The sequence below is a fragment of the Macaca fascicularis genome, chromosome X, assembly GCF_037993035.2.
Source record: "Macaca fascicularis isolate 582-1 chromosome X, T2T-MFA8v1.1".
NCBI classification, from domain to species: Eukaryota; Metazoa; Chordata; class Mammalia; order Primates; family Cercopithecidae; genus Macaca; species Macaca fascicularis.
Window position 1 is genome coordinate 104,093,738 of NC_088395.1, and position 27,587 is coordinate 104,121,324.

The window sequence follows — 27,587 nt, forward strand, 5'->3', positions numbered from 1 at the left end:
ATTTCACAATTTAACCTGTCTGTTCTGGTGTCATAATACAGCTTCGTCAAATTGGCATCTTCCCGGGAGTGGCCTCCCCTTCGACATAAATCAGAGAATTCAGGCAACCCAAGACCCCGATCCAGCCCACCCTGGCTTTTGAGAGGCTGGAAACTCAGGAGTTTCATTGGCAGAGATGTAGTATCAACTCAGCTTTGGTTTCCCCTTTCTTTCTAGGTGACATTTACTTTTTTATATATTGTCCCTTAGGCAGAAATACTATACTCACCTTGTAGGCTTAGCAGGATGTCTACAGGGGGTTACCCCAAGCTTACAGTGTGAAACCCAAGCCGTACTCAGCTTGTAATCCTGATTTCACTTACTCATCCAGGGAGACAAAAGACAATTAGTGCCTCATAGTATAGTAGGTACTAAAGAAATGTTTTATACTCCAGATTTCCTCCCTACTCTACCGTATGGTATGGTACATATACAGCCTGATCACTAGAATAATCCTTTGTCATAATGAAGGCAGGATTTTTTGGTTTTGATTTTCAGTAGAAGTATCTCCTGTTTTTTTTTTTTTTTTTTTGGATCCCCTTCCTTCAATCTTAAATAAAGCATTTCCAAAGGTCTACCTTTGGTCCTGCATATTTTTTTTTCCTAGGTAGTTCATATCTATTCCAATGCCTTCTACACTTTCCTTAGTTGTGATTTTATTCTTCAGCTCTAGAGCCAAGTTTATTTTCTGTTGGATGCCTCTAACTAGATTTGCCACAACTACCTCAAACTCAGCATATTCAAAATGGAACTCATTACATCCTTTTCAACTTTCTCCCATATTCTCTTTGGTTGATGGTACAACTTGATATCTTCTTTTCCCTCGCTATTTACATCTGTTCAGTCTCCATTTCTTATCCAGCTTATTCAGTTAAAACTCAAGAGTCTATATCTGTTTTTTATGATTTCCCTATCAGAATCTTACCAAAGCACCCTTGTTTGCATGCTCTATATTAAGGCTCAGCAAAGAAAAAAAATACATCTTACTTTTATCCTCACTTTAACTGCCCAAGTTTCAGTGTTTGTCCTCTCTCCTTCCCATGGACTACTGCAGTAATCTTTTTGTTCTCCTGAGCTTCGTCTTAGCACTCTCCAAACTGTATGCTGCTGCCAGATACTTTTTTCTAAAACGTAGGTCTCACTGGGATATTCACCTTCTCAGAAACCTTCAGTGGCCTTCCGTAGGTGACAGTAAAGTCTAAACTAGCATTTGTAAACCCTTGGTAATCTAACTCTCCCCAGCCACTACCCTTTTTCTCTGATTGGAATACAATCACACTCACAGTCTCCCTTCTACCTGGTGAAATTGTTTTCAACCTTCAAAACTCCATTTAGTGGCTACTTTCTCTGTTATGTCTTTCCTAATACCCCCTGCTGAACTCCAGGGAAAATTAATTATCCCTTATTTGGTATGCTCATCATATTTTTCTTTTTCTTTCTTTTTTTTTTGTTCTGTGATGGAGTCTCGCTCTGCTGCCCAGGCTGGGGTGCAGTGGTACAATCTCAGCTCACCGCAATCTCCACCTCCTGGGTTCAATTCTGCTGCCCCAGCCTCCCAAGTAGCTGGGACTACAGGTGCACACCACCATGCCCAGCTAATTTTTGTATTTTTAGTAGAGACGGGGGTTTCACCATGTTGACCAGGCTGGTCTCGAACTCCCGGCCTGAAGTGTTCTGCCCGCCTCGGCCTCCCAAAGTGCTGGTGTGAGCCACCGCACCCAGTGCTCATGACATATTGTTAATGTGGCTGTTGTAACATTCAGCTAATTGGTGGTGTGCAGACCTGCCTTGTTTGTGCTGTGAATTCCTTTACAGTAAATGTGTCTCACTTATCTTTGAATTTTCATTACACAACAGAGTGTGTGGCACATAAAAGTAACCAGCAAATATTTATTGATTGGTAACCATGTTTGTAATTGGTAATCGTGTTCCTACTGTTCTAGAAATCTAATAATAAATGGTCTTTTAGATTAATGTTTCAAAGCCCTCTAGCTGTTTCTCTCTCTGCCTCTCTCTTTCTTTTTCTCTCTGCCACCTTTTCAAGATCTTTCATTATTTTAATGACTCCTTTTACTCTTCGCCAACATTGATTTAGCAAATATTTGACTCAAGTACTTAAACTTGTCTACTTTAACTCCATCACTCTAAGTTGTGAAATCCCAAAGTGAGCTATATTTTCCTGGTATAATTCTTGAGCAGAGCTAATAATAGTCACAGGAAGTACCTCATGTTTACTCCATTTTATTTATACATTCTAGTATCAAACCTCTCATTTGTCAGCATTACTTTGTGATTTACGGTTCACTTATGATTGACCATGACCATTTACATCTTCATTATTTATCCATAGCCAGCAGACACCTGCTTATGTCACTAGATTTTTTTTTCTCTTTATGATAAAAATCATTAGAGAAGGACTATTCTTCAAACATACCTGATCTTTCTACTTTCTCTAAGTCTTACTATCTTCAAAGATCCTTTGAAGAAAGAATTAAAAATTCCAACTTCTCTTTTCTGGGGAGTTGCTATACTTTTAAAAAGTGAAATAATTATAAGTTTCATGGGATAACATTTTGTCATTTTAAATTTCTTAAGTATATTATAGTGACATATTTTATTTTTATGAGTGCTTAAGTATAAGCACAATATGCAAAAAGTAACACAGATTTCATTGTACTAGAGTATCCATGAGTCAAAAGGGCATACAGAAGTTTACATTGAAAGAAGTCAAGTCTGTCGGCCGGGCGCGGTGGCTCAAGCCTGTAATCCCAGCACTTTGGGAAGCCGAGACGGGTGGATCACGAGGTCAGGAGATCGAGACCATCCTGGCTAACATGGTGAAACCCCATCTCTACTGAAAAATACAAAAAACTAGCCGGGCGAGGTGGCGGGCGCCTGTAGTCCCAGCTACTGGGGAGGCTGAGGCAGGAGAATGGCGTGAACCCGGGAGGCGGAGCTTGCAGTGAGCTGAGATCCGGCCACTGCACTCCAGCCTGGGCGACAGAGCAAGACTCCGTCTCAAAAAAAAAAAAAAAAAAAGAAGTCAAGTCTAACACATGGCATTTATTATTGCAAAGTTTTGTATAGGAAATAAAATTCAATGTGTCTGTAAATGTCCTAAATCGTCTTACAAGTTATTTGTCCAACATGTCAAGCCTAATGGAAAAAAATCCCTTTATACCAATAAATAAGGCAACTTAAGCAGAAGATTCATGATGAAGCCAGAAAACTCTATAAATAATGGGATAGTACCCAGGGAGGAGGGAGATAAAGGAAAGGGCAGTAGATCATTAGCATAGTAAGGAAAGGATATTCCCATCAGTAAGTAAGCAGTGATATTTGGCCAAATCTAGGTCATGATCAGGGATATAATCACAAGTGAGGTGTTTTACATTGTGCAATGTAGCTGGCATACTCATCTACAGATGGAATGGCTCGCTTCCCAGAATGCAATCACTACTATATAACAGTGCCATTATTTCTAGTTTGGAAAAGAGGATTGTAAAGCAGAATATCTCTGGTTCTGACCTCTATCCCATTCAAACCCAATTTTGACATGATCCACGCTATCTTGTTTTCAGATATTTTTACAGACCGACTCTCTGCTGTAGCATACCCAAGATTCACGGTGTCAAAGATATGAAATAATGTATTTGTTGTATTTTTTTGTTTGTTTTATAAACTAATGACTCAGAAACCTATACCTATAGAGCCAGAATAGCCTAGGATAGAAACTGAGGAATTCTCTATCAGTAAATTATCTTTTTTTTTTTTTTTTTTTGAGATGGAGTCTCACTCTGTTGCCCAGGCTGGAGTGTAATGGCATGATCTCGGCTCACTGCAACCTTCGCCTCCTGGGTTCAAGTGATTCTCCTGCCTCAGCCTCCTGAGTAGCTGGGATTACAGGTGCTCGCCACCATGCCCAGCTAATTTTTTTTGTATTTTTAGTAGAGACGGGGTTTTGCCATGTTGGCCAGGCTTGTTTCGAACTCCTGACCTCAGGTGATCCACCCGCCTCGCTTCGGCCTCCCAAAGTGCTGGGATTACAGGCGTGAGCCACTCCGCCCAGCCCTCTATTGGTAAGTTATCTTAATAACTCAGGCTCCTGGCAAGTTTTCCCTAACCCTTCAGCAGCTGACTAATCTTTCAAATAGTTTTCTAGAGAAAGTAGTTTCATAACTTGACTTGGTTCCATTGCTTTGCCATCCTTAATGTAAACTTCTTTTTGATTATCAGAGTTTCTCTTTTTAAAATTTAAATGTAGGTCCTATTATTTTGACTTCTGAAACTCTGGAAGATATCTAATAAGACTTGTCCTTTAAATACATATCCACTTCATGTCCATGGATATAGTTATATCCATTAATTCAGTCTTCCCTGAGCTTAATTATCCATCTTTTGTTCATGGTTTGGCATTTCCCAAACATTCAGCACTTCTTTTATTCTTCATCAGACATCAGGTTTTCACATATTCTTTAAACAGAGGAGGATCCAGATTTGTGAGGCTGGATTTTATGTATTTTGGGAGCAGCCATTTAAGAAAAGGATTATTTTTTTGAAAGAAATTTTTTTTTTATTTTTAAATTTTAGCAAAACACATGGCCAGATGAGCACATTGCCAGTACCCTTCCCATGCAAGTAAGAAGTCCTAATGCTTTTGCTCATTAGCTTCATGGTGAATCTGTCTCTGCCCTTTGAGTCGTTCAGCCCATAAATTAACCACTGCTCTTTAAAAAAGGCCAAACTGTCAAAAAGTATAAACCCAAGTAAGATATTGCTGTCGCATATGCATGCTGGTCTGGTATTTACACTAAATTAATCAGCACTGTCTTCATTAAGTAAGAAATAGTTATTGCATGCCTCCTTTGTATTAGGTGCTATATTAGGCTTATAGTTAAGGGTGCGTACCCGAATAGAATATCACACCTCAAGCAACACAAAGTCTACTGGGTTTTTTTGTTTTGTTTTGTTTTGTTTTTTTGAGACGAAGTTTCACTCTTGTTGCCCAGGCTGGAGTGCAACGGCACAATCTTGGCTCACTGCGCAACCTCTGCCTCCCAGGTTCAAGCGATACTCCTGCCTCAACCTCCCAAGCAGCTGGGATTACAGGCATGCACCACCATGCCTGGCTAATTTTTGTATTTTTATTAGAGACAAGATTTATCCATGTTGGTCAGGCTGGTCTCGAACTTCCGACCTCAGGTGGTCCACCCGCCTCAGCCTCCCAGAGTGCTGGGATTACAGGCGTGAGCCACCGTGCCCGGCTAGAGTCTACTCTTACAGAGGCTGTTAAACTAAGCCAACACTGAAGCAAATGTACATAAAGGATATCTATGAATATCTGAATGCATGTTAAATATGTAATGGATATATTAACATTATATATAAAATAGGGTGAGTGCATCTTGTAGTGATGGTTAGTGAAGCAGCCCTTGAAGTCTCCAATTTAATCTGAGGGAGGAGAGGTTTAACGTTATGCTTGCTCTATTTTAACGAAAACTTCATTGCCCTTAACAGCAATATTATGTGGTGGCGTGAGGTTAATTTAAGGACCACTGTGACCCCTAAGTGCTCTGTTTTCATACTTTTCCACGCCTCATCAGGGCTCCTTTTTTAATTTGTGTTGCTCGGTTTCCATTCATTTTTGATGTTATATTTCTCTACATATAAAGATTACCCTGAGTATTCAGACAACATCAATAAAGGGAAAGGCGCTACCTCATAATTACTGAAAGGACATCTTGCTGTCAATATCTTGGAAGGTAGGACAACAAATCATCACACAATCACTTTCTACTTAGAAAAGCACAAGGTTCTGACTGGCAATCAAGATGGCTTTGTGAAAAGCAAATTGAGCAAAACCATCTTAATCTACTTCTCTGAAAGAATCTGTTCCCTGTACTGCAAAAGAAATCTCTCTGTTCACTAGGATTTTTATTCCCTCCCATGTGACAGTCATTCTCAATGATTGAAAAAAATAGGAACTAGACTTTAAAGTACGATTTTAACTGATGGTAAGACAGTGCTCCAAGTGGGTCTGGGAGATACAGCAAAAGTAGACTAACCCTCTAGTGCTTCTTTTGATGACCCCTAAGAGCCATGAGTGAAAGAGCCTTGTTATTGATGTTTATTATTGATTCCCCAGGGACTAGAACAGTATGTGACAGTGCATGCTGGATAATGAATGAATGAATGAATGTTTTCTGGTTCTCAGTGAAGGCATAAGTCACTGGATGTTAATCGGCGTACTTTTTTCTTACCTTTATTGCTTCCTTGCCCTCTTCTTCCTTTCCCTGTCCCTCTCATCACCCAAAGGATAGATAAATTTTCAATGGAAGTATGTCCAGAGAGATTTCTAACACTTCATTAAAAAAGAATTTTATTGGCTGTGTGTGTTCCCTCAGAAATAGGATCAAACTCAGTTAGGAATTAGTAAGATGTAAATTAAGGGCACCGAGCGGGTGGCATGCAGACAAGAACATACATAAATTCACTGGAAAAAGATTCTTGATTTTTAGTGGAACAGTACAGTACTAACCATGAATTAGCAGTATATGAAGTGTAACTGTTTTTTAAAGCAGATAAATCAGAAATGTGTAAAGTCAAAGAAATTTTAAGCCTCTTGTTATCTTAATTGAAGGATAATGATACTACCCTAAATATTTTGGAAACCCTTATTTTGGATTTCCCTAAGAGTTATGCAGCATGTGCTTTAGGTCTTTCCAGGAGTACTAAATCTTTGTAATCTGAGGGTGCACTTGATTTTTAGAAATAGCCAGAAGTTACATCAAGCCAAGTTTTATCAATAAGATACATGATCAAACTGAGTAACAAAATATCTGCTCAAAAATATTGTGAATATAAAACAATGAGACTAATTTCATTTGATTCAGAGGTTAATTCAGAACGAGGAGTTTCAATTACAGTGTAATAGCTCTCACCAACACAAGTTTAGGACTTCCAAAGGTGGCTATTTGTAGGACAGGATTCAGCAGATATATCGGAACCAATCTTCTAACTTTACAGTTACACTTGAAAATGTTACAAAACAAATGCTATGATAGTTTAGAAGATTTAGAGCATGAAAAACTGGTAGATGTTGGATAGCACATCTCTTAAAGTATTGTTTCCAGCTTTGTCCTCTTCTTTTTTGGGGAGGCAGGTGAGGATGGAGAAGTCTATAATTTAAAAATAATATCTAACAAGTAGAGAAGACCCAGAAGAAAGCATAAACATTATTCAATTTAGGCAAATTAGTCTCTATGAGAAAGTTATTGTTCAGAAAATGGTATTGATTGACTTAATTTGAAGGCAACAGGTTTTCCCAAGGGTCTCTTGGATCCCATCCTTCCCCCCATACTCTACAAGCTAAGAAATTCACCTGTGTTGCATTTAGGGATTAGCTTCAACTTTATGGAACTCAGGCAATATGGCGGTTCCTGGGGACAAGCTACACCTTCATGAAATAGTTTTAAGGAAGATACTGACCAAGTTTCTATTTCACAGAGGCCAATAGACAAGATGTGGGCTTAAAAAACTGACAGCTTTTAGTGAGGCATAAGGAAGTATTTCCTTTTCGAGGAGGTTAAGTATCAGAAGAGGTTCCTGAGGGAGGTCATGGAACCCTATCCACAGGCAGAAAATTAGAGCAAGCATTTCTCTAGAGCCCTTCCTGTTCTGTGAGTCTATAATTCTACTTGTCAAGGTAATTTGATATTCTTATCCAAGTCTCTAAGGTGCTTTTGCCACCACCTAAATTGGTCTCATCAAAAACCTTATTGATTGTGCTGCCTCTCCCATCTTCTAAGATGGTGACAGTATTAAGGCAGTAAACTCAGATCTCAGACCTGTCACATACCACCTGTTTTGTCATTTCCCTCCACCCATACCTCCCCAATATGTTTTTTCTTTAAAATATTGTTACCAGTCACTTTAGAATTTCATTCCGTTCCTTTGGTTCAAAAAAATTATAGATTAATTTCCTATAGTCACTTAAAGCGCTTCGTAGATTTTAATCAACAGAGATCTACGTTGGCATATTGAGCTCAGTTGTTTATCCTTACCAGATGGAGAGAAATAGTCTCAAATACCTACTAAGAAAAATATGTCTGCAGAAACCTGCAGCATTAGAAAACCTTTTCCTTGCTGCAGATTGTAGATTAACTTCTAGCTAATCAGAGTTCAGCATTCTAATGGACTGTGACGGGAGAGACAGTTTTTTCCCCAACTTCAGATCACATGTTTCTGCAGTTGTAAGGCAAATTTTAAAAGGCCTTGGGGATCACAGCCAGCCTTCATTATCGGTGCGTGACCGCTTTGTAACCAACTGCAACTTTAATATCCAAGGAGATTTGCACATAACAGTCTTTTTTCTTTCTTCTTGTTTTTAATAATTTACCTTTGAGATTCTCTTCACCACCATGCTGGTGTGCAGAGATCTGTTTGTCTGTCAAACCTACAGATATGTAGCGCATGTGAAAGCTACATTAATTTTTTATTTGTTTCCTAAGGAGGCTGAACAATAAGCTGGTTTTGCTGAATACAAGAGGGCTACTTCAGTGAACACATACTTGAATTCACTTCAGCTGGCTCCCTCACCTGCAGCACGGCAGTTTCTCCTATGATTCTCCCCTCTGCCAAAAGGGAGTCACCTATGCAAATAAACTTTTTGTATAAACCATCCACCTGAACCTGAGAGGGTTTTGTCTGAAACCAAAAGATTACTAGAAAGGCTGTGTAAGGCTGGGCGTGATGGCTCAGGCCTGTAATCCCAGCACTTTGGGAGGCCAAGGTGGGTGGATCCAGCCTGACCAACATGGAGAAACCCTGTCTCTACTAAAAAACTACAAAAAATATTAGCTGGGCGTGGTGTCGCGCACCTGTAGTCCCAGCTACTCAGGAGGCTGAGGCAGGAGAATCGCTTGAACCCAGGAGGCAGAGGTTGCGGTGAGCTGAGATTCCGCCACTGTACTCCAGCCTGGGCAATAAGAGCGAAACTGTCTCAAAACAAAAAAAAAGAAAAGCTATGTAACACTGTTTGTGGATCCTGCAAGTATCTCATTCAAAACAAATGCCTCATTTTCAAAATTAGAACACTTCTTTTCTTTTAACCTTGGAGGCTCTATGTAAACACTAATCTCTACACAAGTGAATTTCCTCAGCGGAATATTGAGCTATGTCAGTGTGACAAATGTCATGGATATCGGGCCTCTGAAACGCAAAGCACTGGCATTTTTAAGAAAATAAATGTAGATGTCAGTGAACCATAACCTATAGATGATTAGAAAGACACTTACCATTCGAAAGTGGATAATGTTTTCTTCAAGGCTGCTAAGATTTTCTACAATAAAGAAATATGAGGTGCGTAGGGAACTATGTGTGGAGACGTTCTTGGTAATTTAATGTTTTGAAAACTCCCAGGCTGAAAACTATTATTATGTAAATCAACTAGCTCCAGCTGCTAATTCTTAGAAAATGGAAAGAGTATCTAAAGTTTAACTAGATTTTGACCTTTTGTGTTATGAAGACTACAATAGGGAAGAAAGAAGTAGGAAGTTTGTTAGGGGGTTATTTTTTAAGGTAGTCAGGGAAGGCCTCACTCATAAGGCAGACATTCAAGCAGAGACTTGAGGGAGATACTTTTTTTTTTTTTTTTTTTTTTTGAGACGGAGTTTCGCTCTTGTTGCCCAGGCTGGAGTGCAGTGGCGCGATCTCGGCTCACTGCAACCTCTGTCTCCCAGGTTCAAGAGATTCTCCTGCCTCAGCCTCCTGTGTAGCTGGGATTACAGGCATGTGCCACCACGCCCAGCTAATTTTGTATTTTTAGTAGAGATGGTGGTCCGGCTGGTCTCGAACTCCCGACCTCAGGTGATCCTCCCGCCTCAGCCTCCCAAAGTGCTGGGATTACAGGCATGAGCCACCGCGCCCGGCCTGAGGGAGATACTTAAGAGCAGAAGGAACGCAAATGTAAAAATGAGGAGCGAGGGAGACCCGTGGGGCTGGAAGAGAATAGCTGAGGAAGACATGAGGACAGAAAGAGGTAATAGGAGGTCAGATCACATAAGGCTTTATATGCTATTGGAAGCGCCATTTTTTTTCAACTATGAGTCGGAATAGATGGCCTCACTGCCAGAAAAAAAGGAAGGGACAGAGATGAGGACAGGGCTTTAGGGGAAGGTGAAAATTAAAGAGTGGGACAGGGAAGTATAGTCTAGAAAGGATATAGAGGGAATGCAGTGCTGTCTATAAGAAGAAATGAACATAGTACCTCAGGAATCAAAGAGGGAAGAAAATTTCTATTTTGTTTGGTTTAGCAGATTACCTATGGTCTGTTTTACTTCCGTGATTCATACCATATTTACACAGGTTAATAAGCATGCCTTTGATCCCTGTCTAACTACAGTATCAATACATTTGTTCAGTTTCTGTTACTGAGGCACCTAACTACTTGAGCAAGCTAATCAAGGTTTCAATTACCCCAGTGAGAAAGAAGTTCTACTTCTCTGTTGCAATCATAGTTGATTGGTTGATGAAGTATTTATGAGATCTTTCATAAGAGGAACTTTAAAGGTCACTTGTACCATAATAAGTGGAAATCGCTGGGAAAGAAAAAGTTTAGCAGTATTATAGTGCTGATAAAGTCTTCAGAGGTACAGACTCTCAGAGTCTAGTTACTGCAGCTGAAAATTCTTTGCCCTGAGCATTTGTCATGACTCCTTCAATCCAATATGCCCTTTAAACGCAGTGAAACTATAGAAAAGGAATATCTAATGTTGTTGGGTGTTAATTAAAGCGTAGGCTTCCTTCCTTTCGTTAATGGAAAGCCTTAATTTGTCTTCAGTTGCAGCTGAAAATTCTAAAGAACCATTTCCACCATCTTATGTAGGTTTTTTTCTCTAATGATCAGATTGTTCAATTCCTTGTTCAGATGCTGAAAAACTCATCTTGGCTCAGACTGTATCTTCCTATTTGTAACCTGATGTGATCATTCTCAAATGGGAGTGAAAAAGACCTGTACAACTATATGAGTCCTGATTTACTTTTGATATTCTTTTAGGTTTTCACCCATCTTTACTATAACAAATAAGGACCACAGCCCAAGCTACAAATCAGTTAGCGGTAACATACATTGGGATCTGTGTTTCCTATCACCTCTTTTCTCCTTGGTTCCAGGCCAGTGCCACAAAAGTGTCAATAGTATAGGCCGGGTGTGGTAGCTCACACCTGAAAATCCCAGCACTTTGGGAGGTTGAGGTGGGTGGATCACCTGAGGTCAGGAGTTTGAGACCAGCCTGACCAACATGGTGAAACTCCATCTCTACTAAAAATACAAAAATTATCCGGGCGTCGTGGTGGACACCTGTAATCCCAGCTACTCGGGAGGCTGAGGCAGGAGAATTGCTTGAATCTGGGAGGCAGAGGTTGCAGTGAGCCAAGATCATACCATAGCACTCCAGCCTGGGCAACAAGAGCGAAACTCCATCTCAAAAAAAAAAAAAAAAAAAAAAAAAAGACAGTGTCAGTAGTACCCAAAACAATTCAAGCACAGAATATGTTAACTCTATGAAGTAGAGGAAAAGAGAAGGAGAACTTTTAAAAAGAAAAAACTTTTTGGTAAAATGATGAAAAGTTATTGCATCTAGGATTGCCTTTGCTGTTTCATTGTCATGTTCAGGACATCTTTGGGACAGGGAAAGGAAACTGCTGCTATAACCCTACCTCATTCACTGGTCTGGACAACCTGTCCATTGCTACCTATTTTGCCTCCTGTTATGACTGGAATGAAATGAGAACCCCACCAATAAGCAAAAAGTTTCCGCCTTTCGTCCTATCTCCTATTTGAAATCCCTCAGTAATGATGTTCCAGCACAGCTAACAGCCTCCTATCAGTAAAGATGGGAAAAGTATAAGAAAGCTTAGCAAGGTCTAGGGTAGGGAACCAAGTATGGGCTAATTCTCCTGGTCCTTCCATAAACATTGAGGCAGACTAAGTGAATCCCTCATTCTAAGACAAATGTTCCCTAAAGAAACAAAATTAAACTCCTAATTTCCAAAGCAATTGGTCTTATATTGGACTGTGTGCTTTATTTTCACAGTGAGGTAACAGAACTAGAGATGTTAGAAAACAACAACAACAACAGTAATTCCCGCCCCCCCACAAATTCACTACCTTTCCCCAGGAACCTTCAAACCTCAGTTTTTGCTACAGTCCTGTAAGGCATGTTGAAACTTGAGTAAAATGATGCATGAATTTCTTTATTAGTCAAAACAGCACATTAGTATATGATCTTTATTATTTCTTAGATTTGTCAAATATGATATCCTAACACCAAGAATTTTCCCCCAAAACCTCCCGTTGTTCTTTCTACCTCTATCTTTTTTTCTCTTGGCACAGAAAGACAAGTCCTATTATCTGTTCAAAGTTGGTGGCTTAAAGAGTGTTTGGGTGTTTTGTTTCTTCAAACTTTTACCTGATATTGCAAGATTTTCAGATCAAAAAGAATTCCTCCTTCTCCCCAGCATGCACGCACACATGTGGACATGCTCCTGGGTTGGAGGAAATGGAGTACAGACCTTGAAAAGCATGGGACCTTTGTATTGCCCAAATGTGGAATAATATCACAATATCCACCACCATTTATTGAACATGTTTTATGTGCCAAGCACTGTTACTAATAACTTTATATGTGATTCCTCATTAAATCGCAAACCAACACTGTGAAGTACAAGTACAATCGTGTTGCTTAATGAGAGGGATACAGTCTGAAAAATGCATTGTTAGGTGATTTCATTTTTGTATGAACATGATAGAGTGTCCCTACACAAAGCTAGATGCTATGGCCTACTACACATTTAGACTATACAGTATAGCCTATTGTTCCTCGACTACAAACCTGTGCAGCATATTACTGTACAGAATACAGTATGTAACACATTGGTAAGTATTTGTGTATCTGAACATCTAAACAGAAGAGGAACAATAAAAATACTATATAAAAATAAAAATGGTACACCTGTGTTAGGGCACTTAGCATGAATGCAGCTTAGAAGATTGGAAGTTGCTCTCATCAGACACAAGCACACACGTTAGCCTCGGACTACACAGGGTCAGGATCATCAATATCACTGTCTTCCATCTCCATGTCTTATCCCACTGGAAATCTTCAGGGGCAATAACACACATGGAGCTGTCATCTTGTGTGATAAGAATGCCTTCTTCTGGAGGACCTGAAAGACCTGCCCGAGGCCATTTTACAGTTAACTTGTTATAAGTAGGTGTACACTCTAAATGGTAGAAAGTATAGTATAGCAAATACATAAACCAGTAACATAGTCATTTATTATCAGTATCAAGTACTGTGTATTGTACATCATTGTATGCACTATACTTTTATAGGACTGATAATGCAGTAGGTTTGTTTATACCAGCATCACCATAAGTACATGAGTAATGTGTTGGGCTCTGACATTATGATGGCCATGACCTCACTAGGTGAAAGGAATTTATCAGTTCTGTTATAATCTTATGGGACTGCCTTCATATATGTGGTCCCATCTGTTGTACTAAATGTCATTATGAGATGCATGACTATATTTCACAGATTGGGAAAAGAGGGTTAGTGCAGTTAAGTAAATGGCCCAAGGGCATAAAGCACTATAGTCTCTAGAGGAGCTTGGATTTAAACTAGATCTCCCAACCCCTCAAGGCCATCCTGTGTTCATTAGAAAGTTTGGACTATGGATCCCGACTTAAAATGATCCATATAATGAGGACAATTTCCCATTATTTTTACTCTGGGCATAAAATTACAGGTAAGAAATTTTTTAAAACTCTTACCAAGATGCATAAAATTAGAATTATACTTATCTAGGAAATATGGAAATGGACGTTATTCTGGTCAGGGGTTATTTAATATAAATTTTAAGTGTCTTATTTTTAAAAGAGGTGACTGAAATAAACAATTTAAAAATTCTTCAGTGTCTAGCAAAAAAAACAGAAAAGTTAAAAAAAAACTCTAAAAGCACAGTCTGAATTAAAGCTAAGAAAGAATCAGTTGCTCAGAGAGTTCAAGATTAAAAATGTGAAAAATATTTAAAAATTAGCTGGGCTTGGCTGGGCACAGTGGCACACACCTACAGTCCCAGCACTTTGGGAGGCCAAGGCGGGAGGATCACTTGAGGTCAGGAGTTTGAGACCAGCCTGGCCAACATGGTGAAACCCCGTCTCTAAAAAAAATACAAAAATTATTCGGGCGTGGTGTCACACGCCTGTAATCCCAGCTACTCGAGAGGCTGGGGCGGGAGAATCGCTTGAACCCAGGAGGCAGAGTTTGCAGTGAGCTGAGATTGGGCCACTGCACTCCAGCCTGGGTGACAGAGTGAAACTCTGTCTCAAAAAAAAAAAAAAAAAAAAAGTTTAGCTGGGCTTGATGGTTCAAGTCTATAATCTCAGCACTTTGGGAGGCCAAGGCAGGAGGATCACGTGACTTCAAGACCAGCCTGAGCAACATAGCTAGGCTCCATCTTTAGAAAGGAAGAAAGGAAGGAAGGAAAGGAAGGAAAGGAAAGAAAGGAAAGCAAAAAGAAAGAAAAGAAAGAAACTGCCAGGCATGGCAGCTCACACCTGTTGTCCCAGCTACTTGAGAGGTTGAAGCAGGAGGATCTCTTGAGCCTAGGAATTCGAGATTGCAGTAAGCTAAGATTGTACCACTGCATTACAGCCTGGTGACAGAGGGAGACCCTGATTCTAAAACAAAATGTGGAATTTCCCCTATTTTGTTGAGTTTTCATTAAAACTACTATCTCAGTGACTCATATTTAGTGTATAAAAAGATTTTCAATATAATAGACACCAGGTTTCTTTATATCATTGCCAAATCATTTTTCTCAGTATCATTTTCAAATCCTTCCAACACCCTTGATGAATGAAGAAATACTCCTCAGTGTGATCACAGTATTCCTCTGGTGCCGGAGTTACCAATTTGTTCACCAGGACATTTCTAATTTACATAATTTTATGGTTATGTGACTCTACTATCATACAACTTCTGATACTGTAATGAACTGAAAGTCTTGCCAACTATATTCACACGGGTAACCAGAATGATCCAAAACTCAAAAGAGAAAATGAATACATTCCTAGTTTTCTTTTTCTTTTCATGAGTGCCAAGTTACAGTGATATATATGGAATTGTAAAATTACCTTGGATGCCAATAATATGGTACAGTTGAAAATCATATTCAGTACAGTTATGAGGGTAGATAGTATCAGGTTGGTATATTTCCAGTCATAGATTATGTCCTCATAACTTCCCAAAGAAAGGAGGAAGGGGGTTTGCAAAATAAGTCATTGAAAACAGATGTGGTCATTTGTCTGTCAGTGACTGAATTCTTACTGTTCAAACTTTTAGATGTTTCTGTTATACATGGTAATCACAGCTACTATATAATGAGCATTTCCTCTGTACCAAACTTTGTCTTAAGTGTTTTATATAAGCATTATTTCACTTAATCTGTTTAACAATCCTGTGATTTAAGTAGTATCTCGATTCTGCAGATGTGGAAACTCAAGCTCAAAGACATGAACTAACTTGTTCAAGGTCACACAGTTTTTAGGATAAGTGATGGAGCTTTGATTTGAAACCAGATTTTTCTGACTCCAGGATCCTTACTACTAATTGTTTTATTTCTCTGTCCCTGAAATATGCCTTCAGCTTTCAGTGATCTCGTGGTGCTTGTAAAGTACTTCAGCAGTCAGCTCTGAAATAGGAAGCCAATAGAAGCAATGGTAGTAAGAAATTGTTTGCTGTGATGGTGGTGGTGGTGGTAGTGGTGGTTTATGTTTTCAAATATCAAGGCAAGGTTGGAAGATGCTTGCTTCGTGTAGACCTGACCTGAATGAGGCTGGCATCTGGGCTCCTTGGAATTTTCTGAATCAGTTTCATCCATTTCTTAAAGCTTAATTGAAATAAATGAGAGGTCTTAGCATTTACATGAATTTCTTTTTCTTTTTTTTTTTTTTTTAGCATATGACATTTTTAGTCCATAGGTCTTACTTGGTAATTATGCATAGCAAGGGAAATAAGATTTGTAATTTATTCACATTTTTTTTTTCAGTAAGGCAATAGAGGTTTCAGCAAGAGATTTAAAATTAGGTTGGTGAATATTTTGTAGTAAATCCTAGATACATTTTTCTTTATATTTTACTCCTTTTGTACCTTTTACCAACTCTTAACAAATAGATATGCCAGTAAAACTGAGACTTTTTTCTGTAAACATATTTCTTTTTTTTTTCTTTTTTGGAGTCTCACTCTGTCGCCCAGGCTGGAGTGCAGTGGCGCGATCTCAGCTCACTGCAAGCTCCGCATCCCAGGTTCACGCCATTCTCCTGCCTCAGCCTCCCGAGTAATTGGGACTACAGGCACCTGCCACCATGCCCGGCTAATTTTTTTATTTTTATTTTTAGTAGAGATGGGGTTTCACCATGTTAGCCAGGATAGTCTTGATCTCCTGACCTCATGATCCGCCCTCCTCAGCCTCCCAAAGTGCTGGGATTACAGGCGTGAGCCACTGCACCCGGCTGTAAACATATTTCTTATCTTGTATAAGGTTAGTACCAAAACACTTTTTCAATTAGCATCCTTTTAACAGAGCACTGTCCTGTACAATGACAGAATCTAATCAGTTGGCATTTCCAACCTTGAGAAATAATGATTAATGCTTACTTGAGAATGACGTTTAAGTACTCATGAGTTAGTGTTTTAAAATGTTTAGCGAGGCTTTGACAAGTACAAAGTAATGTTAATCACAGTCAATTATTTAGGGGATTTTCTTAACCTGACCTTAAATTTGCTCCTACTGCTTTCGTTCTTTTGATTATTTGATTTTTATTTTGTAAGAATTAGGATGATGAGAATATATCCCATCCCTCAAAATAATTTTTTTCCTCACCAGCTTTTACATTTTTAGAAGGGTTAAACAATGTCTTAAAAACTAAAGATTATTGATATGAAAGTATCTTTAAGATTTCCCTTTCTCTTTTAAAATTATTTCCTAAGGAAAGAGAATTAAACAAGCATGTATTTTCTATCCCTAATTTCCTAAAGCCAGAGCCAAGTAAAAACACCAAGAGGAATATGTTATTCTTTTCAGCATGAGGCCTTTTCATGAAAACAGCACCAGTGACATCAGGACCAGAATCTTTTTCTAGTCTGTGTTGCTTGAAAAATATATGCCTTTGTAGATGTTTTCATTTACTGTCAATAATGCCAAACCACAGAAATGATTTTTTAAATTCTGTTTTGGCCTCTTAAAGATTACACATGCCATTACAAATTGTGATTGTTGTGTAGTTAAATGTATTCCTGAAACATTTCAGATATAAACTGATAGACCTATTACTTGTTCTGCTTTATCCCTTACTAGATCTACATTCATGTTGTTTTAGCAGTGCCTGTTGCAAGCCTCCCTCTCATATAAAAATTTAATCTCTTGCCTTATTTTCTTCTATCGCAAATTGTATCAGTTTGATTTTTATATGAACTCTTTTTTTAGTTTTAACGTATTTTCCAGAAATAATAAATATACGGAGAATGCTACAGAAATAGCATGATTCAAGTTCATGTACAATATAATGCCTATCAATAATCTATATCAACATTTCTATTTTGAAAATGTGGTTTTGATTTGGGCATTTCTTTTTGTAATCATTTCTACTGTCTTTATTAGATGATCTTAGTCTATCAAAGGATGCTTATAAAAAATCAACACAGTCTTGGGAATCGGACTGCCAGGTTTATCAAATGAAAATATAGGAGGATTCTCAGTTGAAGCTGAATTTCAGATAATGGATAATTTTTCAGTATCAACATATCCTAAATATTACATGATTTTTTTCTATTTAAGTATGTTCCAAATATTATATGAGACATACTTCTACTAATAAAAGTATTCACAGTTTATCTGAAATTTAAATTTAACTGAGAAGCCTGTATTTTATCTGGCAACTCTATTTGGGGGGCATCCTGATAGTGAAAATGAACGTAGAGGCTAATGCCAAAGAATCCTAAGTGGTTGTGTTACTTAAGAAGCTGTGTAGCTTTGGGTATGTCACTTAGCCTACCTGAACCTAAATTTCATGTATAAAATGGAACAAATAATACCTACTTTGCAGGTTTTCTATAAAGATTACAAAGTATGTATTTAAGACTAGATAATGTTTAAAACCCCTGGTACGTAATAGAGTTCCATTAAAGAGTAACTGTCATTATCAGAACAAAGAAGAAATACAAATGCAAGTAACCAGTGGTTTTTTTCCCTCCATCTTAATAAACTTTTACTGAGGATTCCTAATGGCAGCACTCAGCATCTAAACAACCCATTAGATTGATAATCTAATAGTCCACCCAGATCTTGGTGACTGTTTACCAAATCAGAGATTTGACCACTAATAAAATATATACAAGCATTAGCCTTCTTTCTTTCCTCTGCTACTTGCCTCTTTTCATGTTACTTGCCAAACATCATATAGCTTATTAGTATCAGGGCCTGAATATGTGATGCCTTTTCACATTGTTTTTTCCCTTTTGAGTTACAATTTTACTTCCATCCTGTCTTTCTTAGACATCTATTTATTAATGTGATTAATTTTTATCGAGATAATTTACATACCATAAAATTTACCATTGTAGTGTATGTAATTCAGTGGTTTGGCCGGGTGCAGTGACTCACGCCTGTAATCCCAGCACTTTGGGAGGCCAAGGCGGGCTTATCAGTTGAGGTCAGGAGTTTGAGACCAACCTAACCAACGTGATGAAACCCCTTCTCTACTAAAAGTACAAAAATTAGCCGGGCGTGGTGGTGCATGCCTGTAATCCCAGCTACTCAGGCGGCTGAGGCAGGAGAATCGCTTGAACCCAGGAGGCAGAGGTTACCGTGAGCCGAGATCACACCATTGCACTTCAGCCTGGGCAACAGAGCGAGGCTCCATCTCAAAAAAAAAAAAAAAAAAAGAAAAGAAAAGAAAAGAAAAATCAGTGGTTTTTAGTATGTCATAAGGCTGTGAAACCATCACCACTATCTTAATTCCAGAATACTTCCATCACCTCCCCACCACCACCCACAAAAGAAACTCCATATTCATTATCAGTTTATTCTCATTCCCCTCTCTTCCACCCTCTCACAACCACTAATATACTTTCTGTTTCTGTGGATTTGCCTATTCTGGACATTACAAATAAGTGGAATCATACAATATGTGACGTGTATTTGGCTTCTTTCACTTAGCATGATGTTTGTGAAGTTCATACATGTTTTAGCATGTATCAGCATTTCATTCTTTTTATGGTTGAATAATATTCAATTGTAAGGATATATATCACATTTTGTTTATCCATCCATTGATGGACATTTGGGTTGTTTCTACTTTTTGACTTTTAGGAATAATGCTACTATGAACATTCTTGTGCATGTTTTTGTATGAACATCTATTTTCTTTTGGGTATATATCTAGGTGTGGAATTGTTGGATCATATAGTAACTCTATGTTTAGCATTTTAAAGGATTGCCAGACTGTTTTCCAAAATGGCCACCATTTTACATTTACCCCAGCAATGCACAGGAGTTTCAATTTCTTCACATCCTCACTTATTATCTTTTTTTTTTTATTTTGAAATTATAGCCCTCCTAGTGGCTATGAAGTGGTACCTCACTGTAGTTTTCATTTGCATTTCCCTAGTGATTAACGATGGTGAGCATCTTTTCATGTGATTATTGTATGTATGTTTATCTCCTTTGGAGAAATATCTATTCAAACTCTTTGCCCATTTTAATTGGGTTATTTGTCTTTTTATTATCAAGTTTTAAGTGCTTCTTATGTATTCTTTTTTTTTTTTTTTTGAGATGGAGTCTCGCTCTGTCGCCCAGGCTGGGGTGCAGTGGCACAATCTTGGCACAATCGTGGCTCACTGCAACCTCCGTATGCCAGGTTCAAACAATTCTCCTGCCTCAGCCTCCCGAGTAGCTGGGACTAAAGGCATGTGCCACCATGCCCAGCTATTTTTTTTTTTTTTGTATTTTTAGTAGAGACGGGGTTTTACCGTACTGGCCAGGCTGGTCTCTAACTCCTGACCTCGTGATCTGCCCACCTCAGCCTCCCAAAGTGCTGGGATTACAGGCGTGAGCCACCGCGCCTGGCCCTTCTTATATATTCTTATCAGATACATGATTTGCAAATATTTCCTACCATTCTGGGTTGTCTCTTAATTTCCTTGACAGTACTTATTGATGGCCAAAAGTTTTTAATTTTGATGAAGCCTTATTTATCTATTTTTTGTTGTTACTTACGCTTTTGATGTTACATCCACATTTTCTTTTCTTCCTTGTACAATAAAACAAACACTAAACCAGTGTTCCCTTCCAGCCTTGTAATTACATAAATGTGTGACCTTAGCCAAGTACTTAAACTCATTCAGAATTCAGTTTCCACATCTGTAAAAGGAAGCTTGGTTTAACAGAGTGGATGCTAATTTTTTGTGAATAAATTATCTTTATAAAATCCCTTACATGAGTAGTTCTCAGCCTGGGGCAAGTTTTTCCTCCATGTAACATTTGGCAATTTCTGGAAACATTTCTGGTTATCACAACTGGAGTGGGATCATACTGGCATCTGGCAGGTAGAGGCCAGGGATGCTGCTAAACATCCCACAATGCACAGGACAGCTCCTACCAAAGAATTATCTAGCCTGAAGTGACAGTAGTGCTGAGGTTGAGAAACCCTGCTTTAAAATTATGATTCTAGTATGCCAGTTTATTTTTAAGTGGTAGTCTTTGAGTTCGTCTGCAATAGCCAGGTGCCTTTGTGCTCCTAGCCTATTGCTATGGAGTCTAAGAGCACAAAAACAATGACGGGAGAAAGGGGAGGTACCAGTGAAGGTAAAATAATTTAGATTTTTTAGGAAGAAATCAATTCTTGCACGTCAGGAGAATTTTGAAAGTGTTTTTAAGGCTATTTTAAACTACCGTGTCTTTTAACATAAAGAAAAAAATTATTTCCATGTAAACCCCTCCAGGCAAAGCCTTGTAGATGTATTCTTGTTATTGAGTCTTTTTCTTTAGGGTTTCTGGAACAAAATAGTTTTTGTGAAATAGTTTGTACATGCTATGAAGTATTTTTAATCAATCATAAAAGAAACAGAGCAACTTGATGGAAGGAACTTGTAGTTGATATGTCTCTGCATTCGTGATTTATCTGAACTCAAAGGAAGTTGATATTCCAGCTGATCACATTAATTCAGCTTTCTCTAATACCATCTGCTGGAATGCACTCATTCGCCTATGTTCCACAAATAATCTATCCAAAATCAAACAGATGATAGCTTGAAATATGTTTCAGCATTTCTAAATATTTTGGCATGTAAAAAGCTGTCATATTTGAAGGTATTTCTTTTCTGTGATAATATTGCTGTTTCATGCCCTGCATGATTAGATGTAATCATTATCACCAGCACCAGGACCACCACCATCATCATCATAGACTAAAATTCCTTGATTATAATATATCAGGATCTATTCTAAGCACTTTATGTTCGTATCATTTTTCCTCACAAAAATCCTAGAAGGTAGTTTTTTTATTAATCTCAATTTTGCAGATAACAGCAAAGTATCCAATAAAGGGGATAAAATACTTGCTGAGTCATATTTCCTTACTATGTCTTCTCATGTGTCAAACTAGTTCATATTTTAACAATAGATAAAGCGTATTTATTGTTAAATCTGTAACATTGATGTCCTTAATTTTCTGGCACCCTAGATAATGGCAATTGAAGACTGAGTTATTTCTAAATCTTTTTTCAAGAACAGACATTTTACAATTAATTGTCTCTCTCAAAAGTATATGTATGCACCTTCCGGCTGCTGTAATACCTTCCCATCTCTGCATATTTATACAAATTTAAAACTGTAAAACTTCTCCATTATATAAGTAATGGAAAGGTTTTTGTTTAACTTTGTTTATATGTATAGGAAGCAGTGAGAGAAAACAATAAGAGAAGAGAAATGGAAGAGAAGACCAGGAGGGCAAAACTTGCGAAAGAGAAAGCTGAACAAGAAAAGTTAGAACGCCAGAAGAAAAAGAAACAACTCATTGACATAAACAAAGGTATGAAAATATTTCCAATTTTTATAAAAATGCAAAAAGTACAAAATAATTGCAGTTATTTATTTTTGGATTATAACGTACATTTTCATAGAAAATTCACAATAGTATTAGTTACTTGTGCCAAATTTCTCTCATGATGCTGTCTGTATTTCATATATCCCTACATTGAGCATTCAGGATTTTTAATAACCAACGCAAGATGTTATTTTGTTGAGATAGTGTTTTTCTCCCTACTTTTCTTACCATAGTATATTATATTCTGGATGAGGCAGTGGGGAGGGAAGAAGAGGGTGAGATGAAATGTGAAAAACTGGTATGGGGAGATAAGCCTTAGCTTTTAACTTCATTTTGTTGGCACATGTCTGTTGACAGTGCAGTAACAGTTAACAGTCTTTCTTGGAGGCTTGAACATTTTAAGTCCTAAGAGATATTGACAGCACTATTACAAGTTGAATAAAATAGGGAAAGGCATCTTGCACAGCTGTGAACCTAAGCACAAGATGCTGGTATGTCTATAGAGTTTAAAGTAAGTTGTTCGAGGCCAGGCACAGTGGCTCATGCATGTAATCCCAGCACTTTGGGAGGCCGACGCGGGAGGTTCACCTGAGGTCATGAGTTCAAGACCAGTCTGGCCAACAGGGTGAAACCCCATCTCTACAAAAAATACAAAAATTAGTCAGGCATGGTGGCAGGCACCTGTAATCCCAACTGCCCAGGAGGCTGAGGTGAGAGGATTGTTTGAAACTGGAGGGCGGAGGCTACAGTGAGCCAAGATCATGCCATTGTACTCCAGCCTGGGCGACAGAGCAAGACTCTATCTCAAATAAATAAATAAATAAATAAATAAATAAATAAATAAATAAATAAAGTTAGTTGTTTTATTGGTTAGCAAGAGTGACTGTATATTGTTGGTGAGTTGTTTGGTTTGGTTGGTTTACTTTCTAAAGAAGAGAGAGCAAAAAAAGAAAGTGATTGGTATCAGGTATCTGCACACTGAAAATTTAAGAATAAAAAAGCATGCATAGATAGCCTTTGTCACCTGAGGTTTAGAGAATTTACAAACAAAACAAAACAAAATCTGAACAAGATACAAGGTAATATGATTAATATGGACCATGTATTACTGAAGATAACAATAGTAAAAATTGCAAGCACTCTATAATATTGACCATATGCCAAGCATGGTCGTAAGACTTTTACGTATTTATTTTATTTTATTTTTTGAGTCGGAGTCTAGCTCTGTCGCCCAGGCAGGAGTGCAGTGGCACGATCTCGGCTCACTGCAACCTCTGCCTCCTGGGTTCAAGTGATTCTCCTGCCTCAGCCTCCCAAGTAGCTGGGATTACAGGCGCCTGCCACTACACCCAGCTAATTTTTGTATTTTTGGTAGAGACGGGGTTTCACTGTGTTGGCCAGGCTGGTCTTGAACTCCTGACCTCGTGATCCACCTGCCTCGGCCTCCCAAAGTGCCGGGATTACAAGCATGAGCCACTGCGCCCAGCACTTTTACATATTTTAAGTCAATCCTCACAACATCTCTATGAGGTAGGTATTATTATCATCTCATTTTACAGATAGAAAACTGAGGCTAATAGAAATTAAGGAACTTGGCCAAGGTCACACAAATAGGAAGTACTAGCACCAAGATTAGAATCCAAGTTGTCTCACTATGGAATCTTTCCATTTACCTATGCCACTGTCAGGAGAAAATGATAACAACAACAACTAACATATAGCACTTGCTACTCACCAAGAACTATTCTAGGAATTTTGCATTTAGGAGCCAATTTAATCCTCACAGAACCCTATTAGGAAAGTACTACTATCTCATTTTAAAATGACAAAACTGGGGCACAGAGAAGTTAAGTAACTCGCCCAAGGTCACACAGATAGTGAGAGGTAGAATTAAGATTTGAACCCAGGCAGTGTGTAACCAGAGTTAATTATGTGTTTTTAAGTATAATTATTAATTATAACAATCATTATCAAGCATTTTGCAGTAATGTCTCTTAATGTCTAATCTTCTAAGGTAATGTCCATACCGTTAAGTTTAGTCTTCGTACTTTTAAAATATATAAACATTTTCAGGAATTGACTATAGTTTGTACTTCCACCCAGGAAACAAATATAACATTTTAATAGAAGAAAAACAGTAATATTATGTAAAAAGCTGTGTTAAAATAGAATAGTATCAACATAATTTAGCAAACAAACTTCGTAATTAGAATCAGGAAAACTGGTCATGACTGCAGTCACTCTATTAGGAGGTAAGCACTAGAGTACAGCATGGCAATATGTATTTACAGGAAGTTATCATTGAGAAAGTGAAGAAGTCAGTAGAAAAGTTCTGAAGGTGGCTGGGCACAGTGGCTCACACCTGTAGTCCCAGCACTTTGGGAGGCTGAGGTGGGCGGATCACGAGGTCAGGAGTTCGAGACCAGCCTGGCTAATATGGTGAAACCCCGTCTCTACTAAAAATACAAAAATTAGCCAGGCATGGTGGTACGCACCTGTAGTCCCAGCTACTCGGGAGGCTGAGGCAGAAGAATCGCTTGAACCTGGGAGGCAGAGGTTGCAGTATCATAGTGCTGCACTCCAGTCTGGGTGACAGAGCAAGACTGTGTCTCAAAAAAAAAAAAGTTCTGAAAGTTAGCTCCTTTATGTGCAGGGAGGAGTAGCTGGGGAAGAAACTGGAAGAGATAGTAGGGGACAGGGGACAGATTGTGAGCTCTCTTTCTTTCTTTTTTTTTTTTTAAATTATACTTCAAGTTCTGCAGTACCCTTATAGAACGTGCAGTTTTGTTACATAGGTATACACGTGCCATGGTAGTTTGCTGCACCCATCAACCCATCATCTATTTCTCCTAATGGTATCTTTCTTTCTTTTCTGCTATGCCAAGGGTCTTACTCTGAAAGCAATGGGAAGCCTGTGAATGTTTATAAACTGGAAAGTGATGTACATAGTCAGGTTTCTTAGATCATTTTGTTTTTGTTTTGTTTTGTTTTTCCGGTTTTTTTTTTTTTTTTTTAAAGACAGGATCTCACTGTCTCCCAGGCTGAAGTGCAGTGCCATGATCTTAGCTCACTGCAACCTCCCAGCCAGAAAGGTCATTTTGACAGAAGCAGAAAGAATGTATTGGAAGGGGAAAGCACTAAGGAAATAAAGGTTATGAGGATATTGTCATAGTCCTGACAAGAGATGATGGTGGCCTGAACTAATACAGTGACAGTGAGATTTAAAAAGCAGCAAGGGGTATATTAGTCAGAGTTATTTTGAGAAACAGAACTAGTAAGATGTGTATGTTTACAGATGCATGCACACACACACAGATTTATGGAATTGTTTCGAGTGATTATAGAAGCTGGCAGGTTTAAATTCTGCAAGGCAGGAGGACAGGCTAGAGTCCCAGAGGAAAGCCAGTGCTACAGTTCAAGTCTGAAAGCCATCTGCTGCAGAATTCTCTCTTGCTTGGGGGATGTCAGTCTTTTTGTTCTAGTCAGACCCTCAACTGATTGGACGAGGCCCACCCACAGCATGGAGTACAAACCGCTTTACCCAGAGTTCACTGATTTAAATGTTGATCTCATCCAAAAACACCCTCACAGAAACATCCAGAATAATGTTTGACCAAATATCTGGACATTGTGGCCCAGCCAAGTTGACATATAAAATTAACCATCATGAGAGGGTATTAAAGGATAGAATTGACGGGTGCTGATGATTGATTGGATGTGTAAATCAAAGGAGGCAAGTGTTAAAGAAGATGGTACACTTCACAGAGAAAGCAAATTCAGGAATAGAACAGATTTTATCAGGAGACTTACAATGACTGGTATCATTTTAAACACGTTTAGTTTTCAGATACCTTGTAAAGATGGAAAATGCCTAAGAAGCCATATGGTATATGTGATTGTGAAACTCAGCAAAGAAGTCTAAACTAACCATATCGGCTTGGGGATCATTGGTTTTTATTCGAAGATTAAAGTTACAGTGTACTAGTTTGCCAGGGCTTCCATAAGAATATGCCACAAGCTAGGTGCTTCAAACAACAGATATACGTTGTCTGACAGTTCTGGAGGCTAGAAGTCCAAGATCAAGGTGTCAGCAGGGTCGTGCTCCTTTTGAAGAGTCTACGGTAGGATCTGTGCCAGGCCTCTCTCCTAGATTCTTGTAGTGTCTTGCTTTGTCGCAGCGTAACTTCAACCTTCACATGGCATTCTCCCTGTGTGCCTATCTTTTCACATGGTGTTTATTTTATAAAAATACCAGTGATATTGAATTAGAGGCCCACCCTACTCCAGTATAACCTCCTCTTAATTATTTTTATTTTGTTTCTTTAGAAATGGGGTCTCACTCTGTCACCCAGGCTGGAATACAGAGATGTGATCATAGCTCACTGCAGCCTCAAACTCCTAGGCAGAAGCAATCCTCCTCCCTCAGCCTCCCATGTAGCTGGGACTATAGGTGTATGCTACCATGCCCAGCTGCTCTTAGTTACTGGTTTTTTTTTCCCCCCCTAAAATAAATATTTAGAACAATCACCTCTTAATTACATAGTTCAACTTATAGCATGTGTATTTGAATGGGATCACCAGGGTAAAGTATAAATCAGAGGTTCTGAAACTATTTGATCTCAGAACCCATTTACACTAAAAATCATTGAGGACCCCAAATGCCTTTTGTTTATGTAAGTTGTTTATATTGACATTTATCATATTAGATTTAAAACTGAGATAATTTTAAAATTCTCGATTGATTGATTCAATTAAAATAATAATAGTAAACCTTTTCATGTTAAAATAAATAACCTTTTAAATGAAAACTACCTATATTTTCCAAAACAAAAAAAGAATTAGAAAAGAAAAAATTAGTGTCATAAATCTCTTCACAGTCTGACTTAATAAGACAGCTTGATTCTCATACCTACTTTTCTATTCAATCGGATTCAATATCATTCTTCATGTAACTTCTGGAAAACTTCACGATACACTCAGGAAAGAATGAGAAATAAAAAGGCAAAAAATTATCAGTATTATTAGGAAAATAGTTTTCACCTTGCAAATCCCTGAAATGATCTTGAGGGGCCTCCAGGAGTCCTGTGCCCACACTCCAGCATTGCTGGAGTGAACAATGAAAAGAGTAAGTGGTTAAAAATGGAGCCTATTGGCTGAGCGCAGTGGCTTACACCTGTAATCTCAGCACTTTGGGCGTCCGAGGCGGGTGGATCATGAGGTCAGGTGTTCAAGACCAGCCTGGCCAAGATGGTGAAACTAAAAATACAAACATTAGCTGGGCATGGTGGCAGGTGCCTGTAATCCCAGCTACTCGGGAGGCTGAGGTGGAGAATTACTTGAACCCAGGGGGACAGAAGTTGCAGTGAGCTGAGATCAC

At 38.5% G+C, this 27,587-nt stretch overlaps 1 protein-coding gene across 5 annotated transcripts in view; it reads left to right on the forward strand.

The window, feature by feature from the left end:
• DIAPH2 (diaphanous related formin 2) overlaps positions 1-27,587 on the forward strand; it is a 919,127-nt gene that overhangs the window by 685,304 nt on the left and 206,236 nt on the right. For all 5 annotated transcript variants that reach the window (XM_065538079.1, XM_065538080.1, XM_065538081.1 and 2 more), the window contains one exon: positions 22,060-22,195. In XM_065538079.1, the coding sequence (XP_065394151.1) occupies positions 22,060-22,195 (136 nt within the window). The remainder of the gene's footprint in view (positions 1-22,059; positions 22,196-27,587) is intronic.